Source organism: Pelecanus crispus, chromosome 1, assembly GCF_030463565.1.
Source record: "Pelecanus crispus isolate bPelCri1 chromosome 1, bPelCri1.pri, whole genome shotgun sequence".
NCBI lineage: Eukaryota > Metazoa > Chordata > Aves > Pelecaniformes > Pelecanidae > Pelecanus > Pelecanus crispus.
Window position 1 is genome coordinate 207,178,503 of NC_134643.1, and position 14,514 is coordinate 207,193,016.

Genomic DNA, 14,514 nt, shown 5'->3' on the forward strand with positions numbered 1-14,514 from the left:
TGCTCTTCCATTTAGGCCTTTGAGTAAGCGTATTATTGTCTCTCCTGGGCTGCTACTAAGGTATTTAGGTGAAAAAATTTTGGTTTGCTTCCACATGGAAATTACTATTCCTTAGCAAGCCCAAGATTCCTTTATAAGGATGCTTCACTTCTCATCCCTACACTTGCTACACTGTAATTCTACCATTTCCATGATCATGCTTGCAGTCAATACTATACACCCTTCCACACACTGAAGTTTCCTACTACCTGCTTGCTCTCCCCACCTCCCTGACCATGTAACTGAGAGTGAAAGTGTGAATTCGTGATTTTCTGCTTTTTCCTTCCCTCCCCCTTCCATTTGTTTTCATTTGGGATACTGGCAGTATATCTTAATTGAATCTCCAAAACACCTGCCTTCAAGTCTGCTCTCTCTCTGCATTTCCAAGAAGTCCATCTATGCTCTCTGTGCTCCAGTTGCACATAACCCCTTTGCCACTCCCGACCACTTTTTGGTCCAAGTCTTTTCCCAGGTCCAACTTCAACATGTTCAAATTGGCATGGTGATTAGTATAAATCACTAATGTTTGCCCCAAACTTGGTTTAAAAATGAAGTTTTCACATGTGGGGCTTTTATTTACATTTTTAATCCTCCAATGACCTGTTCCTAAATGATCTTCAATGGTCTGGACTGGTATTAATTTGACCTAATCTTAGCTGTCTATTCTGAGTTAAATGTGCAATAAATAGGAAGCAAGAGATGTTTCCAGAGAGTGAGTGATTGTAAGAGAAAGGAGATCAACTGTTCTGAAACAGTACCTACTTGAAATTGAGATGCCTAACTATACAATGGCTAAATTCGGACAAGAGAAATTCCACAAGGTTGTCTTGCTGCCTTTACCATTTAGATCAATGCTGGCTGCATTGTTTCAAATTTTACCACTGTTGACAATCATTGCTATCCGAGCTCACCACCCACAATAATTTTTCTATGCCTCAGACCATAGCTCCCCACCTCCTACTTAGTCTTTGCTGAAGACACCTGACCTCTACTGAATACCTAGTCACCACCGCACATGCTCAGTCCAATCAATACTCCACTGTAGCCTTGAATGACCTGTAAGCGCACTTCAGCTGTAGTATTTTCAGCAATGTTTCATAATGTATATTTAAAGAAACAGATTTCTGTGCTTTTCTCAGAACTGTATACTCTTTTTCAAGGTGCTTTCAATGCTCTAGTATAAGTAACATCAAATGATTGAAACTGTCATCAAACATCAGGCTACTAAAATATTTATATTGAAATTTCCCAGGCATTTTTCAGATTAACATCCAAACCATGGCATGCAATTGAAGTTTACAGGAGGAGCTCTAACAACTTAGGGAGCTAACCTCAAGACACCAAAAACTTTACCTCTCGTCTTAGAGGTGCATGGACACCACACAGTAGAAATTTCCTCAGAACTTGGCACCAACTGGTAACTGTAGCTGTCACCCAACAGATGATTAGGACTGAACTATTCTTTTACATTTCAATCCCTCATATCAGGTTTGAAGAACACTTCTACATAAGTCTGTATCTAGTACTTCTAGATAACAGCCTGTTGTGCTTCTACCACCACTACCTTCTGGCTTTTTGAGAAGAGAATTTTGGCATTTAGGGAAGCTCTCCCATAATACTGAATTATTTTTAAAAGTTAAGATGTTTTCCAAATAACGCTACATGAGAAAAATATGTCCATAAAAAAAAGTAGACAAAGAAGATGGAGACAAACACTTGTTTAATGAACACAATGCTGGTGTTAAAACATTACTAGGTTGTTACTACTTATTTCTCTTCATGTATACATTCATTGAAACTCCAAAATAACACTGGACATTGCATAAATGAGACAAAGCTCATACATATGTAACTATGCTTTTAAGAAGCTAACAGACAAAACAGCAAATGAAGTACAAATTTGGGGAGGGGTCTGCATCTATTCTATCTTCCTATTATTTTGATCATTATCTATTGATGGCTAGGTAAGAACATTAGCTAACAATGCACTACCAAATCTAAGTTATCTGGAGTGACTTCTATAAAAGAGAGAGTAGTTACCAGCAAGGATGTAAGGAAAAAAAAGGACAATTTTAGCAAAACACACAATTTCCCAAACCTATTACATGTCTTCCCCACTTAATAAATTCCAAACTTTTATAATCAGAACTGAATTAGGTAAAGGCTTTAAGAAATATTTGAAAAAAAGGACAATCAACAATTCAGAATCATGTAACACTAGTTCCACTAGCAAGTGTAAGATTCAAGAAGTAAAAATACCTAACACTTCAGTATCATCAAAAGTATCAAAAGTCACTAGTTACCAGCAAGTCTGTTTAGATTAAATTGCCTTTTCACGGCATCATGTATAACTTTCCTGTACCACAGTACCAACAGCATTTCTTAAGCAGACTTAATGGGCCAATCAAGTTATTGCCTTATCCCATGGATCAGAAGGACAACCTGAAGTCAGAGTTTTCAAGTGGTTCTCAAACCTGACTCAGTACAAGCTTCTATGGAAGTTTATGTACATGAAGCTAGTTTGGTATGCACACCCCCAGACTATATTCTTTGCTGAATCACCAAGAGATTTCTAAAGCACACCAAAGCTTTATTAAGTTCTCCATCAGAAGGCACTTTTTATGCAGGGATAAGTTTCACCCCATACCCCAAGTTTTTAAGGCATATAGATTAAATATTGTTGTATGAAGTTAACATTTTAGTAAGTTTAAGAACTTTGCAGCCAAGCTTTGTCACCCTATTTTCACATGAGACAGAAGAAACACATTCTGGTCTTCAGCAGTTTTCTTTCAGGAATGTCTAACAGGACCCTACATACATTATTCAAAATAAAGACTTTACAATGTTTGGCTGTAACATTTCTGGAACCAGCCATTCCAAAATATCAGATATGTCTTCAGATTCAGTTCTTTTATGGTAGGTAGATCATCTTGAATTACAGGACTTGTATCTAGCCCTCTAACATTTCAAGCTTTTTATTGCCTTCCAGGCTGTGTACAGAGTTTTGGTAAGGTGATGAATTTTGTACTGTCTTTTTTGCAATTGCATCCACAAGTGTAGTTCTTGTTTTGATATTATCAGTGTAGCTTTCCAGGATGTTCACACCAGAGATCAAATATTTTATCCATGGTACTAATCGCAGGTTAAACCCAGTCCAATTTCACCTTTCTTTCTTTCTTTCTTTCAAAAAATGGAAACAAAAAACCTCTTAACGTGAACTCTTTGCTGGTTGTGCTTCACAAGGTAGTTAAGCTTCCAGAGATTTAGAACTAGATGCCATCTGTTTGATTTAAACTTTTATTAGAAATCCATTTGGTCTTGCTTTTCCCTTTGGCATCCTTTCCACTGGGAAATACTGAACAATCAAAGCCTCTGCAGTTCAAACTGTGGGAGAAGGGAAAAGGCAAAAAAGGAGGCAAAAACAGGAACAAGAAAAAATCTGCTAACCTAGTTTATCGTCAGTGAACTCAAGGTATCATCCAGCTGCTGTTAACAGTGTTTTCAACATTCTGAATACACATTTAAGAAGTTTTGACAAGAAAAATATGGTATCAATTGAGGAGAAAAAATTGGAATTGTCAAAGTAACAAATATACATAGTAGTTTCTTGTTTTTCTGTAACTCAAGACTTCCTTGCCAAATGAATTAATAAAATCAGATGGTAGAAATGCTGCTCCTAAGATCTAAGAAAACTCAAATGATGAAATTTATTAATTTGCTTATTGTGTAGCAAAATGCTTTGCTGAAGTAAGCCATATTTGCTGCACAGTCCTTGAGATATCCTCACATGTGCATTTTTGGTTTTTTTAACTGTGGAGCTCTCGTCAAAAATTCTGAGTTACTTGCCTTGTAGTACCAGTCCTGAAATTTTTTACAGCACTCTTCACTGCAGAAATCTCTCACTACACCATCAAGTTCCTTAGTTGCTCCCTTTTTGCACAGCTGTGAGCAGTAATTACAAGTAACACATCTCAGTCCTAACCGTCTTGCAAAGTCTTGTTTATATAGCAGCTTGCAGCCTGGAAACAGATTTTAAACATTAGGAACAAAGTAATTTTTACAGAGAGATATCACAGTTAAGAGTTAAATATTGAAAATTAAATGAATACAACAACAGCCAACAATGGGGCTTCAGACAAATTCAGGTTGCATAATAGACTACATTTCAAGACATTTTTACCTGAATACCTTTCCTGCACAACTCTATGGTTTCATGTGATGTCTGCATCTTTTTCAAAACACTACGCTTGAATCTGTGCTTATCAAATCCCTGAATAAACAGTCAGAAAAAATACATCATTTTCTTTTCATATAGACCCATGCAAAAGCATTGACTTGGAATTACATTGCTCAGTTACACATCCTCAGAACGCTAGATATCCAGACAATAACGAGCAGAAATTTTAAGCTAGACAACACTATCCACTAAAACAATACCTATCTTCAAGGATCAACTTATTTCTATTACTACTTTCATTCATATTAATACAACAAACCACTTAAGACAACTCATTAATTTTTAAGAGCACTAATAGGTATAAGATGACCTAAGAACTGAGTTTTTTTTTTTAAAAAAAACCCATAAAGTAAGCAATGATCAGTACAGAGACCAATTATGCAGTGATAGGAGTTTACATATGAAATTTGTGTAGGTTTTGTATGCAATGAATCTTTTGTTTTTTCTTTTCACATCAGATGGGTTGGGTTTTTTTTTTGCATTTTTTGCTATGCAGTCATAATTTCAAGGTTGCCATGAGAGCTATATTCTTTAAGAACCTGATCCTCCCTCAAGCAAATTAGAAAAGACATTCTAATGTATTAAATGCATTAAAAGAGGAATACTGTAGCTATTACATAGGCTATTTTGAGAATATAATGTATTTAAACTACCTCAAATCTAGTTTCTATTCAGCTGATGTCTAAATCATACACCATATATCTCTCTAATTGTGCTAATTTTAAAGGAGAGAACAGTATGAGAAGATGAAGTAACTGTCTAGATTAAAAAGAGAGAGCATCTACACACACCTTTAATCTAAGGTACTGCACCTGTTTTTATGATCTCCCAAATACCACAGTACCACCAAGACCAAAACTCAAGTCTTCCAAGTGCCCGCTCTGCTAGGGCATATAGTCTAACACATGCAGACGTCTGTACTTCCGCTAAGTTATGAAACTCAATAGGTAACATACATGCTGCACTTCCTCTGGCATACAGAATATAAAAACACTATAATTATAGTGTTTTCAGTAATTTCAATTAAGTGACTTGTGCTGCTGCCTATTAGGGTAGAATTCAATATGTGTGAAACTGAGATACTACTTTAAAATCACTAAAAGCACAAGAATATAAGCGGACTGCAGCAGACAGCATCTTTCAAAAACAAAAGGTTATTGAGGAATTTTAACTTGCAATACTGTAAGTTCTGCTAACAAATTAAATTTGCTAGCAATGTCAAAACAAGACAGTTATAGAATGTCATACAAATAAGACACTGGAGGTAATAACTGTGTTTTAAACTGGGTTTTTTTAGTTATGTATCTGATTCTTTAACAACAGAAAAAAGAAAATTACTAACACACAAAACAGGCAGTGCAGATGGAAAGCACCGAATCAAGCAATCATCCTTACAGTGCAACTAATTCGTATGTTAAATACATTGCTCTGAAGGAAATAATAATCCTGAAGATACCACTGTGTGCAAGCTATTAGTTAAAAGTACCCATTAAAGCACTGAAAATTTTTTGCCAGTATTTTTCCCTGCTGGCTGTATCTCTCATTATTTTATGGGGCATCAGATTCTTGCCGCTTCTTTACAATTCCAGAGATAGCTCAGCACCACAATGTACCCTCCTCTTCAGCTGTGCCTTAAAAGAGCCGTTCAATGCTGCATCAACCTTTAAAGACTACAGATAGTAGTACTCCTCTACTACCAATCAGATAAACTATGTGCACCTGGATAAATAGTCTACAAAAAGGAATGTACAAAGTTGACATTCTTCCTGTCTGCTAAACTACAGGGAGTAAAATTTAAGATACTGCTGTTACATTAAAAAAAAGTTATCAGGTAAGAACTTTTCCATTCTACAGTCAAACATCTCCCACATCTCTGACTCATGGAAAATAATGAGCAGTGAACATTACAGGTCACAGGTGTAGGAGACTCCCTTCTGAGGGGAACAGAGGGTCCAATATGCCGGGTGGACCCTCCTCATAGGGAAGCCTGCTGCCTCCCAGGAGCCTGGGTTAGAGATACCACTAGGAGACTTCCCAGCCTAGTACGGCCCTTGGACTACTACCCATTACTGCTCTTCCACATGGGTGGTGACGAAGTTGCGGCATGTAGCCCAAGGGTGATTAAAAGAGACTTTAGGGCCTTGGGATGGTTAGTGAGGGAATCTGGGGCACAGGTTATTTCTTCCTCCCTCCCTCCAGTTGTGAGAGGTGTGACATTGGAAGGAACAGGCGGACACAATCTATTAATACATGGCTCCGTGGCTGGTGCCACTGTCACAACTTTGGGTTTTTTGACAAAGCGATGGCCTACACGGCACGAGGCTTGCTGGTGTCAAATGGGAGCCACCTTTCTCAAAGGGGAAAGAGGGTCTTTGCTCAGGAGCTTGTGGGGCTCATTGACAGGGCTTTAAACTAGATGTGAAGGGGGAGGGGGAACATACCAGGCTTGCCTGTGACAAGCTATGCGATGGTACACAATGGTTAGAGGGACAAGGTGCTACTATGAGCCCTCAACCTGTTGCCAAGAGGCATGCTGGGGATGCTGCAGCACTCTCGAAGTCTTGTGGAGATGAGCTGGGGGCTCCTGAGGTAGTAGGAGCTAACAAGGAAACCTCGGTGAAACACCTCAAGGGAAACAAGGGATGTTCCACTAAGACGACATGGCCAACAGCCCAGATGAAATGCCTCTACATGAGCACACACAGCATGTGGAACAAACAGGAGTAGTTGGAAGCTACTGTGCTACTAGAAAGCTATGACCTGATTGCCACAACTGAAACTTGGTGGGATGAATCCCAGGACTGGAATGTGGCTATTGATGGCTACAGGCTGCTCAGAAGAGACAGATGAGCAAGGAGGGGCGGAGGCACTGCCCTCTACGTAAAGAAATTGATACAGTGTGAAGAGCTGTCCCTGAAGAATAGCCACGAGCAGGTTGAAAGCTTATGGGTAAGAATCAGAGGCAGGCAACAAAGGGAACGTTGTGGTTGGTGTCTACTACAGGCCGCCTTATCAAGGGGAGCCTACTGACAAAGCCTTCTTCCTCCAGCTCCAGGAGGCTTCGTGCTTGCAGACTCTCATCCTACTGGGCGTGTTCAACCACCCCAACATTTGCTGGAGAAGCAACAACACGGCAAGCTGTAGGCAATACAGGAGATTCCTAGAATGCATAGATGACAACTTCCTAAGCCAGGTAACAGACACCCCTACCTGAGGGGATGCAGTACTGGACCTGATGGTCACCAATGCAAGTGAGCTCATTGGTGATGTCAAGACTGGAGGCAGCCTGTGCTGCAGTGATCATGCACTGGTGGAGTTCACACTCCTGAGGGACATGGGAAAAGCGAGGAGTACAGTCAGGACCCTAAACTTTAGAAAAGCCAACTTCCAGCTCTTCAAGGAGTTAGTCAGAAGGACCCCCTGGGAAACTGTTCTCAGGGACAGGGGAACAGAACAGAACCTGCAGATCTTTAAGGGCACCTTCCATTGAGCACAAGGGCTCTCAGTCCCCAAGTGTAAGAAATCAGGCAAGGAAGGGAAGAGACCAGCATGGCTGAGTTGAGACCTGCTGGTCAAACTAAAGAGCAAGAGGGAACTGCACAGGCAGTGGAAGCAGCGACAGGTGTCCTGGGAAGAGTACAGGGAAACTGCCCGGTTGTGTAGGGAGGGCATCAGGAAGGCCAAGGCACAGCTGGAGCTGAATTTGGCAAGGGATGTAAAGAATAACAAGAAGGACTTCTACAGGTATATCAACCAGAAAAGGAAAGTTAAAGAAAGCATACCCCCCCGATGAACAAGAAAGGCGACCTAGTATCAACAGATGAGGAGAAGGCTGAGGTACTCATCAACTTCTTTGCCTCAGTCTTCACTGGCAACCTCTCTCCTCATCCCTCCTGAGTTGATGGACCACAAGATAGGGACCAGGGGGGTAAAGCCCCTCCCACTGTAAGGGAAGATCAGGTTCGAGACCACCTGAAGAACCTCAGTGTACACAAGTCTGTGGGACCTGATGAGATGCATCCCAGAGCCCTGAGGGAGTTGGCTGATGTAGTTGCCAAGCCACTCTCCATGATACTTGAAAAGTCATGGCAGTCAGGTGAAGTCCCTGCTGACTGGAAAAAGGGGAATGTTGTGCCCATTTTTAAAAAGGGAAGAAAGGAGGACCCTGGGAACTACTGACCTGTCAGCCTCACCTCTGTGCCTGGGAAGATCATGGAGCAGATCCTCCTAGAAGCTATGCTCAAGCACATGGAAGACAGGGAGGTGATTCGAGACAGCCAGCACGGATTCACCAAGGGCAAGTCCTGCCTAACCTAGTGGCTTTCTATGAAGGAGTGACTGCATCAGTGGACAAGGGAAAAGCAATGGATGTCATCTATTTGGACTTCTGTAAAGCCTTCAACAGTCCCCCACAACATCCTTCTAAATTGGGGAGATATGGATTTGATGGGTGAACTGTTCGGTGAATAAGGAATTGGCTGGATGGTCACATCCAGAGGGTCGTGGTCAATGGCTTGATGTCCACATGGAGACTGGTGACGAGTGGAGTCCCTCAGGGGTCCACACGGGGACCAGTGCTGTTTAATATATTCATCAATGACATAGACAGTGGGATTGAGTGCACCCTCAGCAAGTTTGCAGGTGACACCAAGCTGAGTGGTGCAGATGACAAGCCAGAAGGATGAGATGTCATCCAAAGGGACCTGGACAAGCCAGAGAGGTGGGCCTGTGTGAATCTCATGAGGTTCAACAAGGCCAAGTGCAAGGTCCTGCACCTGGGACGGGGCAACCCCCGATATCAATACAGGCTGGGGGATGAAGGGATTGAGAGCAGCCCTGTGGAGAAGGGCTTGGGGGTACTGGTAGATGAAAAGCTGGACATGAGCCAGCAATGTGCACTTGCAGCCCAGAAAGCCAACCGTATCCTGGGATGCATCAAAAGAAGCGTGGCCAGCAGGTCGAGGGAGGTGATTCTGCCCCTCTGCTCTGCTCTGGTGAGACCTCATCTGGAGTACTGCATCCAGCTCTGGAGCCCTCAGCACAAGAAGGACATGGACCTCTTGGAGCGGGTCCAGAGGAGGGCCACAAAATGATCCGAGGGCTGGAGCACCTCTCCTATGAGGACAGGCTGAAAGAGTTGGGGTTGTTCAGCCTGGAGAAGAGAAGGCTGCAAGGAGACCTTATTGTGGCCTTTCAGTACTTAAAGGGGGCCTATAGGAACGATGAGGGCAATCTTTTTAGCAAGGCCTGTTGTGACAGGACAAGGAATAATGGATTTAAACTAAAGAAGAATAGATTTAGACTAGACATAAGAAAGAAATTTTTTACAACGAGGGTGGTCAAGCACTGGAACAGGTTGCCCAGAGAGGTGGTAGAGGCCCCATCCCTGGCAACATTCAAGGTCAGGCTGGATGGGGCTCTGAGCAACCTGATCTGGTTAAAGCTGTCCCTGCTCACTGCAGGGGGGTTGGGCTAGATGACCTCTAAAGGTTCCTTCCAACCCAAAGCATTCTATGATTCTATGATTATGGGGAAACAAAAGTCCAAAATTCTAGCCCTTAAGACTAAACACCTGAAAAACACAGGGTTTTTTTTTTTACAGATCACTGACTGAAGAGCTTCTTGCTGAAGGAGGCCTCTACAGAAGACAGAAAATCCATCATGATAAAACTTCAGATGTTGATAGAAGATTGTTACAACTTGAAGACTTCTAAAACAGAAGTACAGGCTTTTCTTTGTGCAGTATCATGAGCAAAATGCTTCAGATTTGTCTGATACTTTTTGATGTGTTTGTAACAGGTAACTTAATCCACCTGACCAGGGAATATTTGGTTGCTTCAAGACCTTGTCACTTCAGACAAAGGGAAAACAAAATGCCTTTCTTTTTATAGCATGTATTTTAATTAGGTCCTTGGTAGTCTGTGCATACCTAGGATATAACTTCTTATTATAATACTATGGTTTTGATCGGAATAGTAAGACTTACTTTGAAGTACGGAAAAAGGTATTTGCCTTTGGCAAAACAGATTCTGAGCTCAAACAACTTGGTCTTCACGGTGCATAATGTAAATCATGAATCAACAGAGCAGTAGCATCTATGCTGGCTTTGTAGATGTGACCAAGAAGTGGGATTTGACTGACCGTACATTGTGGATGTGTAATACAAAAAGCATTGGTTGTCTGATCTTTCCAGTATCAACACTAAAATCCTGAGGGTTTGGCCAGCCTAACTCCTCTGGGGACTTGGGTTTCATGAGTATAAGCACTACCTAACACAAACAGCTGACAGCCCCAATATTTTGAACAAAAGATGTGACTAAAATCCTAAGTTCCTCAGGATTTCTGCTATAACACCAGACGCACAAGTTACAGTGTGACCAGAAGGAAATCTCTTGTGCTTTAAAATGACTCTAAGAGAAAACAGCTCTTAATTTCAAAGGAAAATGTAAGTGCAGGTCATTTGGTTCAAGCTACACAGGTAATCAATTATGTTCTTTAGCCAAGTTCTAACAGAAGACCACCTCACATGTCAACTGTCTCAGAGACACCATTAAGGAACATTTTCAGTTGAAGCAACTCAAACTCAAAATCTGAACCAGGCAAAAAAGAAGTAGCTGAGTATCTGCTCTGTATCAACGTAGCGTATCTTTAATTATGCTATGAGAATTCTGGCTTCCAAACAAAACCCAACACAAAACCTATCCCTTTCAACAGCCCTGAACTTTGGTTCCCCTCATAAACTGTAGAGAGAGGATAAGGATCTGAACACATGCAACAGAGGCTTACTGACAAGACAACATACAAGCAGTTCCTGCAAACCTTTACTTAAGGGATGTTCCAGGTCAAGAGAGCTTCCTTTCTCTTGGCAGACCCAAGAACTGCCAGGTCTAGCCCTGCAGAGCTACCCACAGTAGGAAACATGCTTCACTTGACTGTCTACAGACACACTGCAAGCAAGCTACTAAGAACCTGATCCTATTCCACCAGCAGCACCCAGCTGAATTACGGGAAGTTCAGTACATTCGCACATCATGCAGCTGTGAAAAAGGATTGCTGAACTAAAAACACTTCCTAAGTCCTCAACACCAGTCTCTTTTTACCACAGAGAATAACATCTTTTATAGAAAGTAATTGTTCCATCCTAAAAGTAATTACGTTTTTTACCTCTGAAAGGCTGTACTTTACCAGACTACCTTTCTCCTCCTTCAAGCTACATACAAGACTTGCTGTTCTCTCATCTTGTAATAACTTCAACTTTTATCCTTTAACAACTTCATCTAGAGGATAACAATAGGCCTGTCGTATCACAAGCCTGTGGCTTCACAAGCCAGGTCTTCAAGATTTCTGGAGCTATACTCCATCCACATCTTTTTGCTGCCTCTCTCTGTATCCATTTGAATGCAATAGCCACCTCTTCCATACCCACATTCCTATCATCCGCTCTATGTGGCTTCACCATAAACATCACTACCCTTAGGAAAACAGATGCAATATATGCAATTTTGGGTCCTGCTTGGATTACCATTAAAATAGACCCCATCCTCTTTGTGTAACAGAAAGGCTGTGTATCCCACTTCCTTCCTTGTCTTCTGCTTAAGAACCCTTTACTATTTTATTACTCAATTCAACTTTTATACATCCTCAGTTTATCCTAATATTTTCTGGTATTAGATACTAGCTCCTTCCTTTCTCCTCCGTCCTACTCCCACCCAGTTACTCAGTTTTTGCTTTTTCTTAAGTCTTTTCAAGTTGATTATTCTTTCAGGTTAGTAAGAAGCTTCTTTATAAGCTTTCTTCTTCTTGTGCTCATAACCTGAGCACCTTAAATTGTCTTCACCCCTTATCTGCAACAGCGAATGCCGTCTTCGCTTAAAGAACTGTCTCAAGCCTCTTCAAAGACACAACAGTGGAATTGACACTGAAGAACGCCAATCTAACAAAGACCACTGTAGCCAAACAATGCACAGGATTTCACTTGATATTCTTTACCACATTAGAAATTAGCTCTCCATGAACAAAAAACCTCAAGATTCAGCATAACCTGTACTGAAAATATAAATGATGTTACTTTAACAATATCAATGTTCTCCCTCTACAGACAGAGGGAAGATAAACATATAATCTCTTCCTCAGCATAGTTCCATCTTTTGACTTTTTCAACTACAAGCACGCTGCCAGAAGTATCAAAATCCAGGTTAACAAGTTAAAATTTTCAATTCATACCAGAAGATATACATCCAACAAGCACTAATTGGAAACTACATCCGCATGATCAGACTCCTCTACAAGTGGAATACCACAAGAACCAACTCTCCAGTTCCTCCACGTGTGTTTGTCTGGAAAGCATAGACCTGCTTTCCTTCAGCATAGCCAAGAGCCTTCACTTGGTGCTCTGCAGCAAGGGAGCCTCTTAAGACTTATTTCTTAAGGGACTTTTCCAGTTTGAATATGCTATCTTTTTTACCTTAACACATTTTTATCAGCAGAAAAGTATCTCCGAACTTTTACAGTAACAATATTTGTTTGTAATAGCCATCTGCAGTTCAAAGATTTAATACCAGACTACTAAATAAGACATGGCCTAACAACTGCACTGTGACAATGAGAGTTCTGCCATGGCTCAAATGGGTGTCAGGAGTGTCCCATTGTCACTTTTGTCCATAGCTGTCAAAGGAGATCGTATTCTCTCAGAATAACTCAGGCACTTCAAAAGCCCTCCAAAGTAGACGTCCACTTTTCTACTAAGCTGATTTGTGGAAAAGGAATACCTTCCCTCAATAACAACATGGACTCTTGCAATTGTGAAAGGGCACTTTTATGGGTCATACATTTTACAGTATTTAAAACATGTTTTGCTTTTCATTTGTCCCTTTTTGCCAGGATATTCCAACTCAGCACCAACTAAACCTTCAAAGGAAAGCCACAAGGAAGCTGATATTTCAGGTTAGAATTTATCTCAGAGGGACACTGCCAAAAGAAGTGGTCAGAAGCAAAATCAAATTGTCTAACATGGTAAGCTAAAGGTGAAAAGGCACCATAGCAAGCAGAAGTTATTTTAACATGGTAGGCCACTGTCAGAGCTGCAGAGAGGGAGATAACAGCTCTGTGAAGCACGAACCTGAGAGCTTGTAACAGAAGATTTTTATTATGCAAAACACTTATCTGTGATATGAAATTTTACATATATTAAATATCACCTTTTTTCCTTCCTCTAACTACATTCTATACTACTTACCAATCCTTGATAGCTTTATGAGGTCCTACTGCAAAGTAGCATGAAGTTAGGAAGTTGTAATTATGCCATAAAATTTTTCATTAAAATGGGAGCTTCACTACTGTCTTCAAAAATTTCTTTATGCCAGCCCAAATTCTGTACATTTTATTTCTAAAAGGTGTATCAGTGTCTCTAAAAATATAGTTGATAATGCAAGCAATAAAAAAAAGCTGTGTTTAAACAGTTGCAGTAGCTCTCACGTTTAACAGTAACGAAACCAATAATCAGGAATGAAGAGGTTCAAGCAGGCTTGATGGCAACCCCCTTCGCCTAGGGGGGACACAGCAGCCCAGCGCAGTGGGGCCCCCATCCCAACTTTCCCCAGCGCATTTCTCCACCTACCGGAGAAGCCCAGCAACTCTAAGTAAGTCTTAGCAACACTTCATATCACACATCAGTTTTGAAACCAGTTTGCTAGTGTTTCTAGTAACAACAGCAATTGCTACAAATTCCAAGTAATATCTTAATTGGTTGTGAAACTTTCATATGTAAGCACCTGTATAAAATTTAACACACTTAGGCTATTCCCAATGGCTGTAATGTTATGATATAAATCTAAAAATTAATCATCTAAACATTTAATAGTATACTTTACTGAACAATCCACTGCACAGCAGTGGTTGGAAAAATGCCACTCTAAAATCTACAATGTTTTAACTAAATATACATCTTTCCTAGACATACTCAGTTCTGAAATCACTTAATTTCCTAAATTTCTTTTTTCCACTTGTCAGCTCTACAGTATTTCAAAAGGGGTTATCTCTACTTAGATGAAACATCAGAATTATCTACATTGAGTTTAATTTGCAGAATCCATAATTCCCAGAAACTTATTAGCATACTATCAAGACAGTACTACAGTTGCTAGTTTCATAGCTGTCTTTTATCTGTATTATCCATTTGAAAAGAACTCCCAAGCATCAGATAACTGAGTTACTCCACAGCTTACTGACCTTATCCTTCC

The 14,514-nt window shown here is 40.7% G+C and overlaps 1 protein-coding gene across 1 annotated transcript in view; it reads right to left on the bottom strand.

The window, feature by feature from the left end:
- The window catches only part of ZMYM2 (zinc finger MYM-type containing 2), a 75,624-nt gene that overhangs the window by 21,619 nt on the left and 39,491 nt on the right, over positions 1 to 14,514 (bottom strand). Inside the window, exon 10 of the mRNA XM_075728080.1 lies at positions 3,886 to 4,058. Coding sequence (XP_075584195.1) covers positions 3,886 to 4,058 — 173 coding nt within the window. The remainder of the gene's footprint in view (positions 1 to 3,885; positions 4,059 to 14,514) is intronic.